Raw genomic sequence first — 24327 nt, forward strand, 5'->3', positions numbered from 1 at the left:
CATCTCAAACATCCACGTTCACAACCAGACACAATGTCTGTGGCTGGAGATAATTTAGAGTTTATAAAACCACCAGTTTGGTGATAGGAGATAGTTTTGGTTCTAATAATTCCCTAGCACGATTCCTTTGCATCATCCAGGGGTGTCCTTTCGTCGGGAGACAGTACCCCGCAATCAAATCCGAGTTCAAGGAGAAATGGATTGCGAGGGTCAACCTTTACACCCTCAAGTGAGCCTGCGGCAGCCTCAAGGAGATGTGTAGCAAGCTCAAGATCGCCATTGAGGCCAATCCAGCCCAAAAATTCCACATCCTTGAGGCATTCATACTTGCACCCCTGGACCAGCTGCGTATACCTATCATTAAACTCAATCCTTTGAGATTCAGAAAGGAACTACCCGCTCTTATTAATATCATACTTGAGAACCCACTTTGAAAGAGCAGGAGATGCGTGGAGAAACAATCCCACAAAAAGCCTGCTCTGCTCATCTACTACCCAGAATGATAATTCCAATTGACAAAGGTTCGTAGATTGAGCGGCAAATTCTTGATGGGGAAGCCTGTAGCATGACGAAGTACACACCATCAACGTGTGTAGCTGTGCCATAGGAAAAGGGAGTTCTCTGAACCCAATAGCTACCAAATGCCGTGTAAAATCACCTAATCCAAGAGAAACGGCAGAAAGTTGGGGAACATCTTGGAAGCGCATGTTTGGAAGAGGAGGTGTTTGGTCTAGCAGATAATGGACTGGCATTATAGCATCAATCTTTCCAACATACAAGATTGGTGGCCATTGAGACATCGAAATGCAGCTACTCGTCACAGCATCTGATCTCCAAGTGCCTCAACTTGAAATCATGACCAGCAGCTCAGCAACAACCTTCACGTTACGTAGAGATGGTGCCTGAGCGAACGATAACTCCTCCAGGATTGAAATTTATTTTGATAAAAATTCATTAATAGTAAGATGCTTATTATTTTTCAGAAACTAATTATCGAGCATAGCCTGATCACGAAACAAAGCATATGGGGTGGACTGGCTTGGATGTGAGATTCTCAAATTTAACGCGCTAATGAGTTTTCTTGAGATAGTTTCTCATCTGTAAAGAAAAAGCTAATTCATTTGTAATGAAATATTATTACAATCTGAAAGTCACAAGAATGATTAAACGAATTATAAGTACAAGGCACAGGAAGGGAAGTAGATATACACTTGCTAAATCATTGAATCGATGAATCAAAGAATGAACTCAGGACGAACAATATGGACTCTCTTCCACAGGCAGTTTTCGATGTTGAGTATGCGATGCATCTGCATTTGTCATACTTTCAGTTCACAGCACTGCAAACCTTCCTTATTATTCCACTTGTACCTGCAAGGGGTTCAATGTCTCCCATTTTAACCATTGCAGAAGCAAAATCCGCCAGGAAGGTTCCAGGATTTCTGCTGTATTCAGCGACAATACTGTCGGTTGATCCTCCACTGAAGAGAACCTGGTCTGATATAAGAAGGCCTTTCTTTCGCATCAGATTCTTGAAGTAATTGTTATCAAATGAGTTGGGAGTGACCAAATCAAGAGGTGCTAGGTTACTATCACCATTTCCGATGGCACTTGGGCACTGGCGCCTACGGGTGCTTGCAAAGCCGGCATCAATGTCTGTCCCATTACTGTAGACCCTATTGCGGAAAACGAAGCATTGAGCTTGTCCTATTGTGTGTGATCCTGTACATTTAAATTTGAAGTGAAAAAACATTGGTGAGTTTTATGTCTTAATCGTAGAAAATGTTTGGAGAAAATAATATTAATCAAGTGCAAGTCAAAAAAAGAAGAAAAATCAGGATGTTGATTCATATCCTCACCTGACAATGCAACCATATCCCTTGGACTAAGACCCTTGTTTTGGAACTTGGTAATAAGATCCCCCAGGTTAGCAAAAGGACTTGGCAGATTGCTATCCGCGGCAGAACGGCTTGCAGTGGTTGAATCTCTTCTTCCAAGCTTTACTTGCCATGTTGGACCGCCAACCTGATTTAGATAGAAATGTTTTCAATCAGCTGCTGATTGTAAATTACATCATGGAAGTCTTAAGCTTGGTGGTCCACTTTTGCTCTCAAGTAATTTACTTCTAACTTCCAAGATAGATAAAGAAAGAACCTATGATCCATGTCTTAGTACTTACAGCAACTGAAGCATCTCTTGCTGCAACAGAAAGTATGTCTGCACAAGAAACAACCCCAGGACATATCTTCTCAACTTCAAGTTTCGCAGCTTCTATAACTTCAAATCCTCTTGCTGAATTATTGTTTGCCAATGCAGTCTTTTCACTTTGAATAGTAGAGGTTTGGTCAAGCAATACTGATCCATCACAACCCTGAAAAGTGTGTAGAAAAACAAAATATCCTCGTAAATATAGTCCATTACTCCTTTAGGATATATACAAGGCATAAATCAACATATTATTTATGTTTTTCATGAAACAACGGTGATGCAGTACACTCTGAACTCTTCGAACTCAAGCACCAAATATATGTAAAACCTAGTATACTTGGCAGAGATTATTTCAGTGTTTAGTTGTGAATTATAGTATCAGCAGTTGCTAACCTGAACAAAGCAATCATGAAAATGGAGGCGAATGAGAGAAGCAGCCATACGACGCTCACGAGACACTGCTCGTCGAATGGAAGTACGAATTGTATCAAGTGCTCTTGGGCATGTAGCATCATAAAATGTTGGAGAAAGTTGTGCTTCAGTTTGAATATTGTTAGCAAGAAATATCACCAGAATTGAAACAACAGCAATTGTTGGAAAAGAATCCATTGGAATTCACGTGGGATTTACGCAAAGTATGCAAGGATTTTTGGGATGTATATAGATAATATGATGCCAAGAAATGAAGAGATCTCTTTCAATCAAAATGATTGAAATGATGATTGTGTTTGTGAGTTTAGTGGGCAAAGAAGTACTGTATTTATAGGGCTCAAAGGTTAGAAGAATGAAAACTTCTTGAAATTTGTTTACGCGTTAGCGCTACTACTTTTCAATTTCATGCAGCCAGCTAATGCAGTCTGTTGTTCATGAAAAGCTCGGTGACTTGTTATTGTACGTAATAGTGGTTGGACTTTCTCTGATTTGTATACTTGGTCAAAGTTGACTTTGACAATTATTTTTTGTTTTTCTATTTTTGGGATAAAGCGACCGATTTTGACCATTTCACTGTAGCTTCACCAACTTCACACTATATTTTTTAGGGCAAATTATCCAATTGGCCCTTGAACTCTTTGTCTAAGTAAAAATAAGTCCCTCATCTATTTTTTGCTGACTTTAAGCCCTCGAACTTGTAAAATTGGACACCCGTGACCCTTTTAGCCAGTTTCTTCGGTTTTGCAACCGGAAAGTGAATTCACACGAATGCCAATATGCTTTTAAGAAGGGCATTTTTGTCAAGCAAAAAAGGAACAACTCCTCTTTCCTCTTTCCTCATTGACTTCTCCACCGATGCCGTCCCCTCTCCTCTCCTCTCTCCCGCAACCTCTCCCTCTCCCTCCTATTCGTCTCCTCCCCCATGGACACCATCAATGCCGACGTTTCCCAGAAGCCCTCCAATCCTTCCAAAATACCTATTCGACCTCAAAAAATCCGAAAGCTGTCATCTAACCCTACTTCCACCATTGCCACCACCCCCGTTGTTCTCACCGCCGTTAACTCCTCCTCCATGCCCACCTTGCAGACTTCCGAGGCCAAAGCCCAACAAATTACTGATTCTTCCTCCTCCCCTTCTGCCATACCTATTCCGACCACTGCTTCCTCCTCCTCTACCACCACCACTACCATCACCTCCACCTCCGCGTCGACCAGCACTGCTGTTACTTCCACCACAGTTTCCACACCCACGGCATCTACGCCCAAGAATCGGAGGCGTAGTGCTGTCCAATCAGCTAGGGTTCTGCCCCAGATCATCAAACCCCTGTCGGCCGAGGGTGAAATCAACGCCGCTCTCCACCACCTCCGCGTTGTTGACCCTTTACTTGCTACCCTGATCGATACCCACCAGCCTCCGGCATTTGAGTCTCACCACTCCCCATTCCTTGCCCTCACCAAGAGCATTCTCTATCAGCAACTCGCCTACAAAGCAAGCACCTCAATCTACAATCGCTTTGTAGCATTCTGCGGTGGCGAGACTGCAGTTCTTCCCGACAATGTGCTGGGTCTATCTGCTCAGCAGCTCAAGCAAGTCGGTGTCTCTGGTAGAAAAGCCAGCTATTTATATGACCATGGCCTCCATTGGCGAAGTCACAGTGAAGCCCTCCATCTCTGAGATCAAAATCTCCTCGCTCAGCTTCCCCCTCAGCAGCCCGTACAACAGGCATGCGAAGTCACAGTGAAACCCGTCGTCCCGCGAGATCAGCTTGTTGGAGAAGGCCAAGCCCGGCATCAGCCCCCAATTCTTCACCCAGAATATTAGCTACCGTGTTCTACTGTGTGTGGAAGAGATCGCAAGAAGGGGTACTGAAACCCTAGCGTCGCGCGAGTTTTGAATCTTTTGACAAAAATGCCCTTCTTAAAAGCATACTGGCATTCGTGTGAATTCACTTTCCGGTTGCAAAACCGGAGAAACTGGCTAAAAGGGTCACGGGTGTCCAATTTTACAAGTTCAAGGGTTTAAAGTCAGCAAAAAATAGATGAGGGGCTTATTTTTACTTAGACAAAGAGTTCAAGAGCCAATTGGATAATTTGCCCTATTTTTTATGTCCTTGCGTGGGTAATATCCTACTTCCTGCATGCTTCGAAGATGCTCGTCCTTGTCCAAACCCCCTTCTTTTTCTTTTTATTATGGTTTTTATTAAAAAAAAAATGTAAACAGAGCGTTACGAATCAATGTATATTTTTTCACAGTCTATGCTGGCATTGTGGAACTCACGAAGCTTCGTCTGTTCCTGTTCTTCGAGGAATAGGTAATAGGATAGTATGTCAAAAATCTATTGTGTTAGGATAGGAGGTGTTTTGAAATATTATTTGAAATAATTATTGTAATATTTTTATAATGTGATGTATATAAGATAAAAAGGTGATTAAAAAAATAAAATGTATATTGAAAAATATGTTTGTAATGTAAACAAATAATTTTGTGATAAATAATTCCTATACAAACATTTCACGAATAAGAATTGATAAACCCTGTGTCTTTTCTCTTGATGATTTAGTGAATAACTAGCTTAACATTTTAGACTAAGGAAAAATAAAGAGTAGTAATCAGCTAACAAGATAGTTTATTAGACTGCGGACAAAAGATTAATTATCATTATGCTTGTTCCCATCATCTTATCATAGTTAGTTCATATTAGTATTTCTTTTTCTTTTTTTTTTTAAAAGTCTCTACCGCTATCAGGTCAAGGGTACGAAATCTAGATTGGGGCTTAGGAGGGAAGGGATTAATCCCTTTTTTTTTTTCCCATTAAGCTTCTGCATTTTGTACAATTTTAAGTGCATTCCAACCAATTTTTTAATATTTATTTCGAAAAATCAGGACTAGAATTCTGTTTATCCAACTATTGATTTCTCATGCCAAAATAACAAAAATTCCAGTTAAATCATGTAAGTAACTATGGCTACTTGCTTTCCATCTCTTTGGTTAAAAAGAAAAAGTTTTCTGAAGCTTTAAACATTGTCTTAACAAATTATAAGGCCACGGGCGGAGGCAAGACCCCACATTAAGTGGGGTCAAATTTTAATACAGTAAAACTTTTTTTAAAAAAAAATACTAACATTACATACAGGTTAAAATTGTACCATATGAGTACTATTTTTTTGTAAAACGCTGCAAAATCATTGATTATCAATTTTGTTAAATACAACTTTTTCAATGTAACTAAATGAACCTCTTGATTTTTTTAAAAATGATTTGTGAATTACCATCAACGTGATCTTCTACGAGTTTTTTTTAAAGAAATTTATATTCACTATATTATAAATAAAAATCATAATAACTTAATTTCATATTATAAATAAAAAAATTTACCATTCACTTGAAAATTCTTGTTTTTGGAAACTTTGAAGTTTGAAGAATTGGTTTCTTACTCCACTCAAGAAAGTTCACCCCTTGTTTTTGGAAATTATGGATGAAATTATTCTTGAACTTCCATAAATAACTTGAAATAAATTCAAACTAATTGTGATGGTAAGAATTATGAAATTTCAAATGTTTAGAGTCAATGTATATAGAAAAGAGAATTTGGTAAAATTTAATGGGGGTCAAATAAGATGTAATTTTAAAATTTTTTAAAATTTTCTAAGCCTAAAAACTAATTTTTCAAAGTTGCTTGCATGTGGCTCCGCCACTGTATAAGGGTACATGGTCAAAATAGCAGATTTGAACGCCTTATAAAGAAACGTTGAAAACAAGGTTGAGCCCCAAAAAAGTATTCCAGAAATTTACACACCAATTTCTTGGAACATTCTTGTTGCATCAATTGCTTTACAGTGTACGTATGACATGGTGCCCACTGACAAAGCGCACAAGACTAGGTATTAAAGACATAAACAACAATCTATGTCACATGGTGGATTTGGCTTTAAAAGACATGAATACAGATAGTTTTCGACATGTAGCTGATAGGCAAGAATTTTGTTCATTACATTTTTTTTAAATCGAATAATAGAATTTTGTTGATTACATTGGCTGTGGTTTTGCCAATTATCCTTTCTTTTTTAATCCAAATCCTATTTGAACTCATTAGAGAACGAACTATCAACTCATCTGTTAGGTCTGGCTCAGGAATAAACAAACTAAAGTTAGAACAAAATAGGCGGTATAATCGACCATATAATGGTTAGCCGGTAGATACCAGCCATATAATAATTAGGCGGTAAAACTGACCATATAAAAGGGTTGTGTCAACCCAATAAAGACAAAATAACAAACAAATAAAAGACACAGAAGATTTACGTGGTTCGGTCAAATTAACCTACGTCCACGGGCGGAGGAGGAACATTATTTCTATTATGAAGAAAAAATACAAAAGCGTAGGAAAATGGTTCCTAGGCCAAAAGACACTTATAAAAGGTTTAGGAAATATTTCTAAACACAAAACAAAAGAGGCTAAAATATTTGACTATAAATGGGTTAGATGACTCAAGAAACTAATAACCCATATAACTCTCTTGAGTGGTGCACTTATCTTCGCCACCAAGGCCATATATTTAGAGGCCTCGATGAGCCGTCTTCTTCTGGCTTTGTCCGATGTGGGACAAACGCCACATCCAACATCATCCTCCATCATACGTGAATTGAATATTGACGTTAGACACCATTTTGTACATGGATGCTGCTAGTTCCATGTTTAAATTACCAAAGGTTCATTGGATCAAGTGGTAAAAAAATTGATATCTCTTGGCCAAGATCTCATATTTGAATCTTGTAGATGGAATAAAATAATATTAGGAGAGCCAACCTCCAAAAGGATCCCACAATGCTCGACTTCAAATTAGTTAGACTATATGCGATCATCAGACACAGCAGGTTTATACCATGAAAAAAAAAGTAATGGGTTTCTATTTTACACAAACTGTTAGCTCCATGGTTAAATTACACTGGCAAAATAGGGTATTAACCTTCCCTAACCTTTTCTAACCTCAAATTTAGAAGAAAAAAAAATGTGTAACATATGTAGCAATTTCTTTTCAAATTTAACTAACTAATAAGTCAATTTCATGTCTTTTCAATTTTCTCTCAAATTTTACCTAGTTTCAGCTCTTTGAGAGGCTAATTCTATCAAACATTCATTCTAAGATGGGTAAATTACTACCCATCTAAAATCGGCACTTTAATCACATATACATATATGTATATATGTGAAGAAAAACAGTTTGGCACTTTAATCATCTAGAATCGGTTAGCAAGGAGATGTTGTCAACTCAAAAAATGTCGAGGTTCATCTTTTGTCGTGTATAGTTGGATTCTAATCAGCTTTCTTTGAAAGCAAAATTAATTTTTCAAAAGATTCTTTACAGACTTATGACTATATTGAAGTGAACTTTCCTGTGACATGTACATTATTTCACCATAATACTATGTAGTTAGCTGCGCATAGCACATCATTCCTTTTAATTAGGAACCTTTATATAAACCCCAATCATCTCTTTCTACAGTTCGTATCCAAGCTATTGCATAACTTTCTCCTTCAGAAAATGTCGGGAGTGTGGGTTTTCAATAACGGTGTTGTCCGTCTTGAAGAGAATCCTGCTGGAGAGCGTGAAGGCTCGAATGGCCAGCAGGAAGGCTCGAATGGCCGTCGAGAGTACTTGTCCATGTCGAAAGTAATGAAGTCATGGCATCCTATGGTGTTCTCGAGAGTAAGTTGTTATCTCTCGGATGGGAGAGATTCTATGATGATCCTGACCTCCTTCAGTTCCATAGGAGATCATCACCTGTTGACCTCATCTGTCTTCCCAAGGACTTCAAACAATTCAGGAGCATGCACATGTATGATATTGTCATCAAGAATCCTAACCAATTTGAAGTTCGGGAGATATAACTAGGTTGAAGTTGAATTTCAAGTCCATGTCATTTCCCTTGATTGCTTCCGGTCGATGTTCTAACAAAATCCGAATTCATTAAATCACCAAATTGTTAAGTATTAAATTTGATACAACAGTAAACTAGTTTGTTTATAGGGTTTTTCTCAAATTAGTTAAAAATCCAAATTTTAACACATTCTTTGTCTTCCAAGTGAAAATATCACGGGATAATTTCAGAAACCTCCCCTAAGGTTTCTGACAATTTCACTGAGCTCCCCTCAAGTTTTGAAAATTACACCTACCTCCCTTGATTTGATAGTTTTATTAACAAAACCTTAAAATAATATTGACTTGGTCGAATTTTTAAATAAATACCCAAAAATACCCTTGTGTAATGAATTTTAATTTATTTTTCTATACAATTATAAGATTATCTAATATCCTTATACTATATAAGAATGAGTTTGGGTCAAAGAATGGCTTTGAATTTCAACCGTAAGAGTAGGGGCATTTTAGAATTGTAAGGTTGTTTTGAGTGTAGTTATAACGTTGGGTACTACTTAAGATAGCATGTGTATTTTTATATTTACTGAAATGTTCTTGTGATTTGTTCAAAGGTTTGGGTATTTTGGGAATGTGTGATTATGTGGTTGTCTTTTCTACAATGGGTATAACCCATGATAGCTTCTTTATTGGTATAATTACTTAAATATCCTTATAGAGGCATTAATTGGCTTGTGTTATAAATTATAAATAGTATCAATTATTACCATTGCTTTACTATTATAACTTGAAGACATTCAAATGCCATTTTCATCTCAATTAAAGCGTTTATTATGGAATTTATAACTAAGCATCAGTTTCATCTTCATTTCTTCAAATGTGCTCTCCTTCACATTCTTCCGTTATGTTCCTTTCATCTTCCAGTAAATACTTATTTGTACTGCCATTATATTCTAGATTTCAATATGGTTTTATGCTGAAACTATTCTTGGTGGTTTAGCTTGAGGTGAGCTTTTATTATTTTTTTTATGGTATGATTTGCTTGTAAAATCATAGTTTCTATTGTGAGCTAAATGTTTCTATTCTGAAATTAGATACTCTGTTAGCGTAATTTAGTGTTAATATTATTGCTTCCCACAAATTTGGTTGCTGTGTACAATTTAAACGGTGTGATTTTGTTGGAATAGGTTTGGAGCAACTATGAGAAAAAAGTTTGTGCAGGGAGTATTTGGAACAAGGTAAGCCAAAAAACTACTGCAATTGATGCATTATGGTGTGGTTTATACTGCAATTGATTTTTCTACTGCAATTGAATTTTTTGAATGGTGTGATTTCTTATCTAATTGTTTGCTTTGGTAATAAGGTGATTCTTATGCAATTGATTTTGGTGATAGTTAGATTCCGAGTCATTTTGAATTGGTAGTTAATACTTTGTCCTACTGATTTGAGTTTGTGTCAAAGTTTATTCTTTCATGTATTCTTTTGTATATTTGCTTAAGCAATTCATCAAAGTACTTGACTTGAATGTGGATGATTAGAAGGTTGAAACCAATAAATAATAACTACCAATAAGAATTGAAATCCCAAGTAAATCTACCTCTAATAATCAAACAAGTAGTTGGCTAAAATCCTCTCCCTCTTAGTTGCAATTTTCACATTGATGATCAAATTCGGAACGTTGTGATCATGTTGTCCCATAGACCATTAAGTACATTTGGAATGCTCCTAACTTTTGGGAACTTGGTGGAGCTCCTATTATTTTAGATTGTCTGTTTAGACTGTTAAATCATTACCATGCACACAATTTTCTCATGATTATTTTCCTGTTCAGTTCTTTTTCTTAGTTTCCTGTTTGGAGATGAAAGTTCCTATAGACATTTAAACAACAATATAATTTATTCTTTTACCTTTATGACTTCATAAGTGCATTTTTTATGTAACATTTGTCCAGGAAAAGAGTTTCCTGAAGATGATAAAATATGAATACTCATGCTTTATGCTGGTGCTAAACATGTTTTACATAAGGTTTCAAATTCTAGCTTCTTTAGTGCTGAACAATGAATTCCAAACTTTCTTTGTCGTATTTGATGATTATTTCTTATTAAAATGTACTATTATTTGTTAGTTGGTAGTAGTAACTTTCGAACCTTGATTTTCACCGGTATGATTTGATTCTATTCTTAGTATCATTTTGTTGTGTACAAGAATCAGGTAGTACTATCCAATGTCATCTATTGTTAAGCACAAGCACTTCTATGTATCATTTCTTCCCGTTAAAATACATTTTTTTCCCTGTCTAGATAGTCTTATGCTTCTCATTTCTAAGCTGGGGATATTCCTCTTCTATTTGCTCAGAGTTTGCAGGAAGTTGCAATAGTCAAGTTTCATTGTTCATTGTCTGATTCATAAGAGCGAAAGTGAACGTTTCGCTCTGGGAGAAGGCAAATAATGATTTGGGCAAATTAAAACTGAGATTTTAATCTAAAAATATATCTAGCAATTTTGTTGTTCTCAACCTATCTACAAGTTAACAAAGACAATGCAAGGAAAGCTACTACTACTGCAACAGACAACTACCATGTTCGATAGAAGTTAAATGCAACAGCCTACTACTTTACTTTCATGTAAATATGAGTGCCCGTTAGGGAATGAAATTTATGGATTCCGTTTTTAATCAATCTTCCATTCTTACGAAGTTTAATATATAATTATCCTTAATCTTTTCATGGTTATCTTTCTATTATTAAAAATTAGTTTTCCATGCTGTTACATCAAATAAAAAATTAAACACTATTTTATACCATATGCACCAAACTCCCGCGCATTGCGTGGGCTATCTTCCTCTAGTAATTATAAAGAAAAGGTGCCAAAATTTTCATGTCCATACCTACTATTTGATAAATAACTATAATAATAATTTTATCACTATGATAGAATACTTTTGATGGTATTTTATTATGAATTAGATTTATAAGATAGAAAAGAAATGTGAAATAATTCATTTAGAATTTATGAATTTTTTGAGTAGTGGGATTATCATAATTTAGTAGTGGCTTAGGGCCATTCTTTTTATTTATTGTTAATTTTAATACCAAAAAAGTAGAAAATAAAGATCAGTAAAAACATTTGAATACATATAAGTTAACTCATAAAAAAAATCACTACTTCGACATTTGGTCACAATAGAAACTAGAGGTAATAGTGCTAGTTCAACAATTTTATTGGCAAAAATTTTTTTAAAAAAAAAAAAGAATAAGAAGGAAAATAATGAAAAATAATTTTAAAAGTCATTCTAAGTATAAGCATACCAAACAAGGGAATTTTATTAAAATATTTAAGCGTAGTATTGTCAATTTAAATGATAAGGGAGGTATGTATAATTTTTAAAATCTTGAGAGAGCTAAATGAAATTGTTAAAAACCTCAAGGGAGGTTTCTGAAATTTTCCTAAATATCACCATTCATCATCACTTTCTTACAATATAAGGATGAATTAAGCATGCATAATGCTACATGAGGTCAAAATCACATACCATAATGAGGTGGCAGTGCTCCATTCAATTCTTTTGGTCTTAGTGCCATTTCTTCCTCGTAGATCCATGAACAACTCCATTATCACCAAGTTCTTCAAGATTTTTCTTTCGATTTGATGGTTTTATGCATAGAACTTAGGGCATTACGGTTTTCCGTTCTTGTTGCTGGAGACCGAAGTAAGAGAAGAAAAGGGTGTTTTTTTTATTTTTTTTGCCTTTTTTTGGGTACACCTTTAGTAATTGTGATTTTGTCTTTGTTAACAAGAAAAAGGGGGACTAGAAAGCTGGAAATAATTTTATATGAGTTTTCAGTTTAAAAAATTTGAAAAAGGGATCTTAAGTGCCGACACATGTTTTTACGTGACTTATTTCCGGCAAAAATTGAAGAAAACCCATCAATTGTCCACTTTCGAGCAAAATTGTATTGATTGAAGACCATATTTGTTTTTCAAAATAGATTGGGGGCTAATTTCGAGCATTGGTTATAATTGGGGATCCAAAACTCCAATTCTCCCAAAAAAAAGAACAAAAGTTAAGAAACACTAAACCAAATGAATCTAATAGTTATAAAATTCTGTTCGCTATTTCAAGTGAATAGAAAAATAACATTTATGAAACCCAAATATGCATTGAGTTTCTTGGCATTGCAGATCCAAGAATAGTAAATTCAAAATTCCAGATTGGGTAGCATTTCTCGAATTATGCCACGCAATTGCCGGTTCAGATGGAGCCACAAGGATCATCGTTTTATTTAGATAATAAGTTCAAATTATTGGAAAATATAATTATTAGAAACAATTTATGGTCCAAATTAAGCTATCCAAGATGTAGTCTGATTTAGATTGTGAGTTCAAAGTATTCGAAAAATGCAAAAAGAAGCTCATAATATGGCTCCATATGGACCACAAATTCAAAATTTGAGAATCAAAAAAGGAAAAAAGAAAGAAGAAAAAAGTCCAATAGTACATCCAATTTGAGCCGTTCATCTTTAGAGCTGGTTTGGTAGTTTGACCCATAAAATGTACAAGAACGATTCAATTGATTTAGGACAACAGCAAAGCTATGAAGCAAGTACATTTCACCATGTCAAAAAAGGGGAAACAGCCAGCAGTCAACCAATGACAAATTGCAGTTTTTTTTTTATGGCGAACCGTGTCATTTAGACTGTAAAACACACCATATAAATCTTCACTCCTAGTAAGCAAATAATTTGTAGATACAGTACTTAAGCGAGAACACTTTCATGTATTTTGGAAAATTCTTTATGGTTCAAAGGTTCTATTTTTTTTTTCGTATAATATGTTTGGCATTGCTTATTTGACTAGCTAAATTTTAGATATGTCAACAAGACATGTTATTATAAGAAACTTCTTAGCCTATTTTTAACGGTTTAAGAATTTATCTATTATTAAAAAAATAATCGGTGGGAACCATAGCTAAAGCTAATTATTCTACCAGGGAAAGTAATTTAACTAAATACTCTTCCCAATTAGCCACACGTCCAAAATACTATATATATACGAGTAAATTTTATATACACTAATAGTGCATACACTATCACCGTTGAATCCATGACACATATGCAAAAAATGAATTTCAAATTCAAATTTTACATAGTTGCCATTCATCCAACGTTGACAATATATACATAGTTAGTATAGGAAAGATTAATTATATATATATATATATATATATATATATCTATGTATATGAATATGTATGTATGTATGTATGTCTTTAATACCAAATCCACTTTGTTATTGTGAACCATGTTACTTAGACTGTTGTATATGTATTTACAACCTAATTTGCTTTGTTAATGCTAACTAAAGATGTCAAAATGGGTGATTTAGATAGGTTTGAACGGGTCATAATTGGGTAATGGATGTAATCTGGTAAACTTATTCATATCCATTTAAATAGATAGGTATAAATAGGTATATATAATTTGGTCAACTCATTTATACCCATTTAAATAGATGAGTATAAATGGGTACCCATTTATACCTATTTAAGAAATGGGTATGGATATATCTAATTACCCATACCCATTTATAAGTCACTTAAAATTTTACTTTTTTCCTACTTTTTTCATTTTATTTGACAAGAAATAACGGTATTTTATTATTATTAAATTGGTAAGAAATTCAAATTTATTTGCTTAACACTCACAAAAAATTAAATTTAAATGTATTATTATTTTTGAATAGCTATAAATGGGCGAGCCAAATCAACCCACTACCGATCAATATAATGAATTTGTTGGGTACCCATTTAGACCCATTTAAAATTAATGGATGGGTTTAGGCAAGTTATTGCTAAATGAGTTTGGGTAGGTCAACATAATTGGGACGTTATTAACATCTCTAATGCTAACCATGTCATATACACAAAAAAAAAATTCATACAATAAATATTTTCCAAAAAACTGTGTGAATCTTTTGGAAAACTTGTTTTCGACCTCAATCATGTTGTCAATATTTGATCATATGTATAGTTGTCATTCATCCAAAACTGATACCGTATAAACCGTCAGTGTAGAAAGATTAATCCATTTTATAATGAGTACAATTACGCCACTTTGATCTTGTCCACTTAAACTTTTAAGAAAAATCTTTTTTTTGGCCTATAGTTCTTTAAATAACTTGAAGTCTATTTTTATTATTGTGGTTTGAAAAGTCAAATTTTAGATAAACAGGAGTTCAAGTGTGATTTTTCAAATAATGTTATTAACATTTTGGATGAAGTTAGAAATAAACAAAAAGCAAAAACTTGAGTTAGTTGGCTGCATGATAAAAAAATAAAAAACAATTGTCAAAGTCAATTATGACCAAATATACAAGTAAGGAAATATCCAACCACTGTTCCATGAACAAGTCACCATGCAAGCTCTTTAACAACATCGTATTAGTTGGCTGCATGAAAAGTAGTAGTAGTGCTAACGCGGAGCAGCCAACAGCGACGTAAACCAACTTCATGATTTCTCATTCTTCTACGTTCCAACTTTGGAGCCCTATAAATACTTTGCTCCTTTGCCTTCCTAAGACACAACACAAATCATTCTGATCATCTTCATTGAGAGCGATCCCTTCATTTCTTGGCATCATATCTACACAAATCCCACGTAAATTTTAATGGATTCTTTTCCAACAATTGCTGTTATTTCAATTCTAGTACTATTTCTTGCTAACAATATTCAAACTGAGGCACAGCTTTCTCCAACATTCTATGATGCTACATGTCCACAAGCACTTGATACAATTCGTACTTCCATCCGAAGAGCAGTGTCTCGTGAGCGTCGCATGGCTGCCTCTCTCATTCGCCTCCATTTTCACGATTGTTTCGTTCAGGTTAGCAATTACAAATCAACATAAACACGTATAACTAAAGTTAGAATAATCTCTACAAAGTATCCGAGGTTTTTAATATATCTGGTACCATGTGTTTTGGTCGCTCACGCGACATTTTCATAATTCCGTTTTGTTGGTACAAATACACCGATTTATGTATTGTATATATCCTAAGGGAATAATGGGCTATGTTTTCAAGGATGTTTTATTTTTCTACACTTTCAGGGTTGTGATGGATCAATATTGCTTGATGAGACACCTACTATTCAAAGCGAAAAGACTGCACGGCCAAACAATAATTCAACAAGAGGATTTGAAGTCATAGAAGCTGCAAAACGCGAAGTTGAGAAGATATGCCCTGGAGTTGTTTCTTGTGCAGACATACTTTCAGTTGCAGCAAGAGATGCATCAGTTGCTGTAAGTGCTAAGCCTTGGATTATGCATTCTTTCTTTACCCATCTTAGAAGTAACTATTGAGCGCAAAACATGGACCTCCAAGCTTATGCTTCCATGATCTAATTCACAATTAGCAGCTGATTAATATCATTTTTATGAATGTAATCAGGTTGGCGGTCCGACATGGCAAGTAAAGCTTGGAAGAAGAGATTCAATCACTGCAAGCCGTTCTGCTGCAGAAAGCAATCTGCCAAGCCCTTTTGCTAACCTAAGAGATCTTATTTCCAATTTCAAAAACAAAGGACTTAGTGCAAGGGATATGGTTGCATTGTCGGGTGAGGATTACGAATCAAACATTTTGTTTGTTCTTCTTCTTTTACTTACAATTAATATCCTTTCTTGTTTATAATATTCGCGTACCATTTTTTACGTATAGTTCATGAATGTGATCGATAATTTGCACTTTGAATTCCAATGTACAGGATCGCATACATTAGGACAAGCTCAATGCTTTGTTTTTCGCAACAGAGTTTATAGTAACGGGACAGACATTGATGCGGGCTTTGCAAGCACCCGTAGGCGCCAGTGCCCACAAACCGTTGGAAATGGTGACAGTAACCTAGCACCACTTGATTTGGTCACTCCGAATTCGTTTGACAACAATTACTTCAAGAATCTAATGCGAAAGAAAGGCCTCCTCATATCAGACCAGGCTCTCTTCAGTGGAGGATCAACTGACAGTATTGTCTCCGAATATAGCCGAAATCCTAGAACCTTCCTGTCGGATTTTGCTTCTGCCATGGTTAAGATGGGAGACCTTGAACCACTCACAGGTGCAAGTGGAATCATAAGGAAAGTTTGCAGTGCTGTGAGCTAAAGTATTGCAAGTGCAGATTTATTGCATCGTCAACATCGAACACTTCCCGTACAAGAAAGTTTTATTTGTTAGTCCTGAGTTCATTCTTTGATTCATTTATTCATTGATTTTGCAAGTGTATATCTACCTTCCTTCCATTGCCCTGTAGTTATGGCTGGTTATAATAATTTGTAAACCTCAAGATTGTAATATCTCACACAAATAAACTTTTTTCCCAAATATATATTATTTTGCTTGCAATACAATTACAATTTTCGATCAACATCTTGTGTTTCCAATCATTTTTTTTATATCACATCATATAAAGTGATACAGTAATTATTTCAAATAATTCCCTATTTAAACACATATTTCCTTTACATATGTACTTCTGTTCCCCATATTACTGGAACTCTTAGAAATGTCAATCACGTTGTTTTACATGGTTTTCTACTTTTCCGAATTAAAAAGCCATGTTGGTGTTTAGCATCAGCGGTACAAAAAATTGAGAATTTCACTATTCGAGTGTTTCTGAAATTTCTTCTTTGAAGAAGCAACCCTCCAGTGATTGGTTCTCTTTTGCTTCAATTCAAAATGAATAAGTAGAAAATAAAGAGAGAAATCAAACCTGAAGACCATTAAGCAAAAGTAAGCGAAGTTAAATGTAATATTACCAGTACTAAGTACAAGACTTGAAATTAATAGCTGGCTTCCCAATTCCTTTGTTTCTTTCATGATAGATATTTTGAGATAGCTATGAAGCATAATGGACAAATAAAGAAGATTTAAATATGTACTTTCTCATATTGAAATTTAATGGTTTATGAGTAAAGGCAAATGAAACAAGAAACATCTTAGATTTGCATAACATTCTCCGTCAATATCAAATTTCCATCAATTGATGCCGGCTTTGCAAGCACCCAGAGGCTCCAGTGCCCAAGAGCAGTTGGAAATGCTGATTGTAATCTAGCACCATTTCATTTGGTCACCCCCAATTCATTTGATAACAATAACTTCAAGAATCTGAAGCAAATGAAAGGCCTCATATGAGAGCAGGTTCTCTTCAGTGGAGGATCAACTGCAGTCTCTTCTCCAAATCTAGCAGAAACGTCAAACCTTCTCTTGTTGTTTTACATGGTCTTCTTAATAACGAATCCATGGGGGTCGTTTGCACGAGAGGTAAAATACAATTCCACCATTCAAGTGTATCTGAAAGAAGCAACAATAGAGGGAGGGAAAAATATCTCTTCTTTACCTCTCTCCAATGTATGCTCCTTTGTTTATATTGCCCTTAGCTCACTGCTAGATCCCCCGCACATTATCTCTCTTTCAGCATCAACTTTGGCAGCATTTTTAAGGTTCAGTCCCTGTCTTTCCTTATTTTTTCCCATCTCACCCTTCTTCTTACCCTCGGCAACATCAACTTTTGCCTGATTCACAGCCTCCCTTGAAGTTTTCTGGCCCAAGTATATGAAATATATCTGTACCTTGCAACATCAACTGGTTGCTTGAAGCATGAGTATAAAATCTGAGCTGGTTGAAGTCAAGCAGCTTGCCTCTAAAAACTTCTTCCATAATCATATGAAATGCAAGAACATGAGTATCTCCCTCAACTCCAGTAGCACCTTCAACATGCTCCTAGATGTAAATAGTAGAGGCTGGAATTCTTTGTAGCAATTTCCATCTCTCATACAATAAATATTCCTGTAGGCTCAAAGCTGTTGCCAAGAAATCCATCTGATGGTATAAACCCCATTAATCAGGTTCAACTCCGAAATTCTGCAAATCAAATCCTTTATAGCTCGAAGAAACAAAAACTCTTTGATCACCAACCTCAATACTTTGTAGCCAGCGAGCATGTTTTTGGTGGGAACGTCCTTCAAATAGAAATTACTGAAAAATAGTCCAAAAGGTCACCAATAATCACTGCAGGAGCATTGATTGTCCTTGAAACAATGAAACCGGCTGTTGTCCCTCACAATGATTTCCCTGCCAAGTATCCCAGAGAAGAATTTCATCGCACTGTGGCAATCAACACAGACCCTTAGGTTCTTCGTTATCCTTATTGGGACACCAGGCGGGAGAGCAATAAGGGCAAATGCAAGTGCAATTTTTTCACTGTGAGACCATACTTCCGATTCTTTCTCTTCCTCTTCTAAATCATAAAGCGAAACCTCCGTATCAGGAACATAACCAGCAGCTTTCATATCTTTTTTTAATTTATCTAACATTGCCTGAATCTCAAAATTTCTCTCATGAGATGTATCCTTTGCTTGGAATACATGGAGAGAATTCTTAATGGACATCCAGCTATATCCAACACCCTTCTTGATCCCCACATCCTTCATCTCTTCCCTTACATGGTTGGCCTCTTCCCACCTGCATTTATTGTCAACAACAATTAGGTTTAAATGAGACTAACAGATAGATGAAAAACCACCACACTAGCAACAAATAAGTATAAATATATCTTTGATATCTCAAAAAGTTTCAGTTATTTTCTGACAACTCCAGAACAGGAATAATAATGCCAATCTCCTATGAAAGGGCATCAATAATAAATTTAAAGCACAGTTGTAATAGAACGCCCATGTCATGGAGACAAACACAGATGTCCATAAAAGACTTTATTTTTTACTTTCCAAAAAGTGATTCTTCAATTAACTCTGCCTATAACCAAGTTTAGACCCAAAAAGAAACCATTTATACTCTGGCATTTTCAGGCAACATCCTGTATGAACAACTATGGGGCTTTCCTAAACACACATTAATCTTAGGTTGAACAAGGTACATCAACTACCTGCCAGCAGCTGCAAACATGTTTGAAAGGATTACGTGATTGCCAGAGTCCATAGGATCAAGTTCAAATAAATTTTCAGCCGCAATTGTCCCCAGTTCTGGCTTTTTGTACACTTTGCAAGCCCCTAAAAGAGCACCCCAGACTGAAATTGTCGGACGAATAGGCATGCTCTTTATATACTCATACGCATGCTCAACAAACCCAGCACGTCCCAACATGTCCACAACGCAAGCATAGTGCTCAGCCCCTGGTTCGATGCCATATTTCCATCTCATTGATTCAAAGATATCCATCCCTTTGTTCACCATTCCACCCCTACTACATGCTGTCAACACACACACGAACGTCACATAATTAGGCATCACCACAGAACTTCCACTCGTCATCTCCTCAAACAATTCCAATGCCATATCAGCCCGTCCTTGATGAGCATACCCACCAATCAACGCATTCCAGGTGATCAAATTCCTGTCTGGCATCTCATAAAATGCTTGCTCGCAATCATCTATACTTCCACACTTCCCATACATGTCTACTAAAGCACTCCCAACAAAAACATCCCTTTCAATACATGCCTTCACTGCAATCCCATGTACAGCCCTGCCAAATTCAAGGTCTGCCAGCCCAGCACAAGCACTAAGCACACTCGATAACAAGAAATCTGTTGGTTCAAAATTCCCTCTCCTCGCTTCCACAAATGTTTCACAAGCCTTCTCCCCCATATAATTCTGCTCATACACAGCCACCATGCTACACCAAGACACAACATTCCTATCCATCATCCCATCAAAAACCATCTCGGAAAACATCACCTCCTTACATTTCCCATAAAAATCTATCAACCCATTTAATACCGCCAGATCCCCTTCATAACCATATCGAATAACATAACCATGTAATTGTTTTCCTAGCTTTAAATTCAAAGAGTCTGCGCAAGCATTTAACACAGCACAAAAAGTAATCGAATTTGGACCATCCTCTCGCAGACCCTCCACTCCTACATATAATAGCTCAATAAATTTAATGATAGCATCTTTAGGCTTGCCATTAACCACTGCATTGCAAATATAAGCATTCCACATTGCGATATTTCTGTGAGGCATTTTATCAAACATTTTACATGCATCAGCGTTTAAGCCAGCTTTATAATACATGTCGAAAGCGCTGCATCCGACATAAACGTCGGAGGTCAATTTTAGTTTCTCTGCTAACGCATGAAACTGTTGCCCGAGGAAAGGGGAGTTGAGGGCAGTAGAGGCTTTGAAGAGGCAGGGGAAAGTGAAGTCATTAGGGAGGATATTGTCAACGCGGCGCATTGAAGAGAACTGTGACAGGGCAGATGTGAAATGACCATTTTGGACGGAGCCGGAGATTAGGGATGTCCAGGTGACGACGGAGCGAAAGGCCGGGGGAGTGAGCGAGAGGACGAGTTGGGCTGAGTCGAGCCGGTCGAGTTTGGAGTACATGTTGATGAGGTGGTTAACAAGAAATGAAGGAAGCTGGTTTTGGTATAAGGTTCTAAAGATTTTGGCGTGGATGGCTCGGCCGAGTCGGATTGAGGAGTGAGTTGACACGGCGGAGGTGAGTAAATCGCCGAGGGCATTGGCGGAGAGGAAGGGCATCGCATGTGGTGGCCGCCGCCAGGCGCCAACCCATATTTCTGTTTTGAGACGTTAACAAACAACAAGTGTTTAAATTTGGGCACGAAACAGCCAAGCTCTTCAAGGCGTGGTCAGTTCATAATGCATATAATATCACGCCTTAGAACGCCAAAATAATTGCTCCATATCCCTTCTCAGTACGGCTTATCATACAGCCCAAAATCAAATCTTCTTTACGAACCAATTTACATATAAACCCTAGAAATAAAAGATATTCAGAATTGAAATACTAATTTTTTTTTTTTTCTGACGGAGTGGGTGTCCGGATCAATCCTTACGAGGTCTGACTAATTCCATTCCAGCCCGGGAGGAGAGACCCCATCCCCCCGAACACGATAATCACAGGAGTCGGACCCTTGTGAACACTAGATACCAACTCTTAAAGAGGCTTGCTAAGACCAACCGAGTTGCCTATGAGGGGCAAACAATTTGGTGGGAGGCAAGGGTTGAATCCCTGACCTCCCACCCCACCAGGAGAGGTGGTGGCCACCGAGCAATGGTTGAATTGAAATACTAATTAGGGAAGACTTTTTTAAACACTTTGCATGTTGCTAGTAAAGACTTTTATCATTAGAATTCAGACTTTTTCTTTAATAATGAATTAGAATTCAGACTTTTTCTTTAATAATGAATTAGAATTCAGACATAGTAAGATGTATATCCTAGTATTTCTTACGATTTAAATTATTGATTCATTGAAAAGTGAAAGTACGATTTCATCTAGTTAGTAAATTTTTTTCATGCTTTTAGTTGTCTAGATTACAATGATAAAATGTTTTACTGCGATCAATTCTCTGATAACAAACACTAGAATATTACCATTCCAAATAGTATTAAGTTCTAAGATATCCCATCTGTGAAGGCGTGCACAATTTTAACCTGCATTATAGTGTGAAATCTCTTATTAATAAAAACTTATTACGTGTAATTCTAGTGTACTCACAAGACCATACTTGTTATGAAAAATAAAATCATAAGACCCATTAGGAATATTCTTTGGGGTGAAATAGACCAAGTATAAGACATCCTATGGGGACATGTTTTTGCTTGGAGCATAGGGCGCAATTCATTGGTGCAACTGTACGTATTGCTTTGCAAAAACTAAAATGCCCAAATTTTGAAGGCGCCCACTTCTATGAGCAGTTAAACTCACGCTTACGGCTGTGCTTCTAAACCTTGAAAAGTCTAAAATCCCGAGAGTCATAGAAGTGTATGTTATCAGCTCCATGTAGGCCAAAGTCCAGCATTTTTTAGGGTAACAAGAATCACGCCTTCGAGGTGTTTGAGAAAATGTTCAAGAGAACCGCGTTTATCTATTGTCAAAGGCGTACACTGGTAAATGTGAAGCTGAAATGGGTAAAAGACCGTGTCTTGGACAAGGCAGTAGCTGGAGGGAGAGAGCTCAAAGCTGCGTGTGTGCTCATCTCCCTCATTGCCTCGGACCCAGATGGTTGTATTCCCATTTACCGCCTGTCTCGTAATCGCGGCCAACTTGGCCTCCCAGATGGCCTAAAAGTGTCAACATTTATGAGAAGATACCCGAACGTGTTTGAGGAGTTGCATGTTCCTGATAGTGGAGGGACTCGAGTGCCTTGGTTCAAGTTATCTTCTGAAGCCTTAGATGTTTACCAAGATGAGGTGGTCGCGTTTCAGAAATGTGAGGTGGATATTCTTGATCGGTTTAAGAAATTCATGATGTTGTGTAGAAAAAGAACGCTTCCACTGCAGACGATTGATCAGTTGAAATGGGATTTGGGTTTGCCGTATGATTATGAGAAATCATGGATTAGGAGGCATTCAGAAGTTTTCAAAATGGTTCAGCTGGATGATGGGCGTGAGGCCCTGAAGCTCGAAAAGTGGGATCAGAGCTTGGCGTCGTCCCACTTGGAAAGGAATTCCGGTTCTTCTTTGGCAAACAATAGGGTGTTGGCGTTTCCAATTGGATTCACGAGGGGTTTTGGTTTAAACAGGAAATGTATGAAATGGTTAGAAGAGTGGCAGAAGCTGCCATATACTTCTCCGTATGTTGACGCCTCCCATTTGGATCCTCGTACAGATGTATCTGAGAAGAGGATTGTCGGAGTGTTCCATGAGCTTCTGCACCTAACCCTGCAGAAGAAAACTGAGAGAAGGAATGTTAGTAATTTGCGAAAGCCACTGGGATTGCCTCAGAAGTTTACTAAGGTGTTTGAGCGGCATCCAGGGATATTCTACATTTCAAGAAAGGGTGATACACAGACTGCTGTTCTTAGGGAGTCTTACGATCGCGATAAGCTAATTGAGAAACATCCTCTTGTTGATACAAGGGGCAGATATCTTAGCATGTTGAAGGAAGGATTTTTGGAGCGGAGCAGGGGATCATACAAGAAGGATAAGATGGACGATGAATTGATGAGCTCTTTGGATTGTCAAAAGAATTTAGTCAGATATCAATCAGAAGAAGAATCCGACTGTATTTTGTCAGAATATGAATGAGATTAAACTACTTGATGAGGTTTTTTAAACTTGTCGAGGCAGTTAGCAACAGGGCAAGTTTGTACTGTGATATATGCAGGGCACAAAGAGAACTGGTTGCCTCACTCAATATAGGCATTAAAATTTAAACAATGGTAACCAAGAAAACTTGAGAAATATTGAGCCACACTTAACGCGTTGGTCAAAGATCTGAAGGGTTACAATTGAGAAAGTCCTCTTTTTATGTTCATGGTCAATTACGAGCTTGTTTTCTGAAATCAAACAAATGAAGAAGTTAAAAAGAACTTGCTTTTGCAGTCTTTCCTGTGGCCTCAAAATTTTATTTTTTTTTAAAAAAAAAGCAATATAGTGTATGCAGAAACTCCAAGCAAGATCAGCTTTTCGAAGTGAACCAACACTTGACATACAAGATCATTTAGTTCTCATCTCCTTCAAGCACGTCTTCGCTTTCATATTAGAAAACTGCAGTCAAAAGCAGGCGGACATTGCTCCTAGACGGTAAGCCTTTTCACCTTACAAACTCGAGGATTAACAATACAGAGGACCTCCATGAAGAAACATGCTCCCAGAAAACATACTACTGCCAAATCTACCTGCGCCTCACTTCAATAATGAGAATATTAGATCAGCCACATTAGTTTTCCAAGACCCAAAACGTTATAATTGTGAAAAAAAATATTTACCACCCCATTCAGGCATAAAAATAACATAGCCAGCGGGGTTTATTTATCACAAAAATA

At 36.7% G+C, this 24327-nt stretch overlaps 4 protein-coding genes and 1 pseudogene across 4 annotated transcripts; 3 read left to right on the forward strand and 2 right to left on the reverse strand.

Annotated features, from left to right (window-relative positions):
- Positions 1-1151: 1151 nt before the first annotated feature.
- On the reverse strand, positions 1152-2923 carry LOC113715358 (lignin-forming anionic peroxidase). The gene is made up of 4 exons (XM_027239544.2): positions 2602-2923; positions 2180-2371; positions 1860-2025; positions 1152-1722 (listed from the first exon to the last, which is right to left on the reverse strand). The coding sequence occupies exons 1-4, from the start codon at positions 2815-2817 to the stop codon at positions 1328-1330; spliced, it is 969 nt and encodes a 322-aa protein (XP_027095345.1). The 5' UTR covers positions 2818-2923; the 3' UTR covers positions 1152-1327.
- A 5261-nt stretch (positions 2924-8184) lies between these two features.
- Positions 8185-8531, forward strand: LOC113716580 (flowering-promoting factor 1-like protein 2; annotated as a pseudogene).
- Positions 8532-15111: 6580 nt separating this feature from the next.
- Positions 15112-16934, forward strand: LOC113715343 (lignin-forming anionic peroxidase-like). The gene is made up of 4 exons (XM_027239529.2): positions 15112-15399; positions 15625-15816; positions 15965-16130; positions 16278-16934. The coding sequence occupies exons 1-4, from the start codon at positions 15184-15186 to the stop codon at positions 16670-16672; spliced, it is 969 nt and encodes a 322-aa protein (XP_027095330.2). The 5' UTR covers positions 15112-15183; the 3' UTR covers positions 16673-16934.
- Positions 16935-17430: 496 nt separating this feature from the next.
- LOC113716415 (pentatricopeptide repeat-containing protein At4g14850) lies at positions 17431-21154 on the reverse strand. Its single transcript, XM_027240743.2, has 2 exons — positions 19452-21154; positions 17431-19030 (listed from the first exon to the last, which is right to left on the reverse strand). The coding sequence occupies exons 1-2, from the start codon at positions 21071-21073 to the stop codon at positions 18565-18567; spliced, it is 2088 nt and encodes a 695-aa protein (XP_027096544.1). The 5' UTR covers positions 21074-21154; the 3' UTR covers positions 17431-18564.
- A 937-nt stretch (positions 21155-22091) lies between these two features.
- LOC113716625 (protein WHAT'S THIS FACTOR 9, mitochondrial) lies at positions 22092-23743 on the forward strand. The gene has a single exon (XM_027241021.2). The coding sequence runs from the start codon at positions 22403-22405 to the stop codon at positions 23585-23587; it is 1185 nt and encodes a 394-aa protein (XP_027096822.1). The 5' UTR covers positions 22092-22402; the 3' UTR covers positions 23588-23743.
- Positions 23744-24327: the final 584 nt, after the last annotated feature.

This window comes from Coffea arabica, chromosome 11c (genome assembly GCF_036785885.1).
Source record: "Coffea arabica cultivar ET-39 chromosome 11c, Coffea Arabica ET-39 HiFi, whole genome shotgun sequence".
Taxonomy (NCBI): Eukaryota; Viridiplantae; Streptophyta; class Magnoliopsida; order Gentianales; family Rubiaceae; genus Coffea; species Coffea arabica.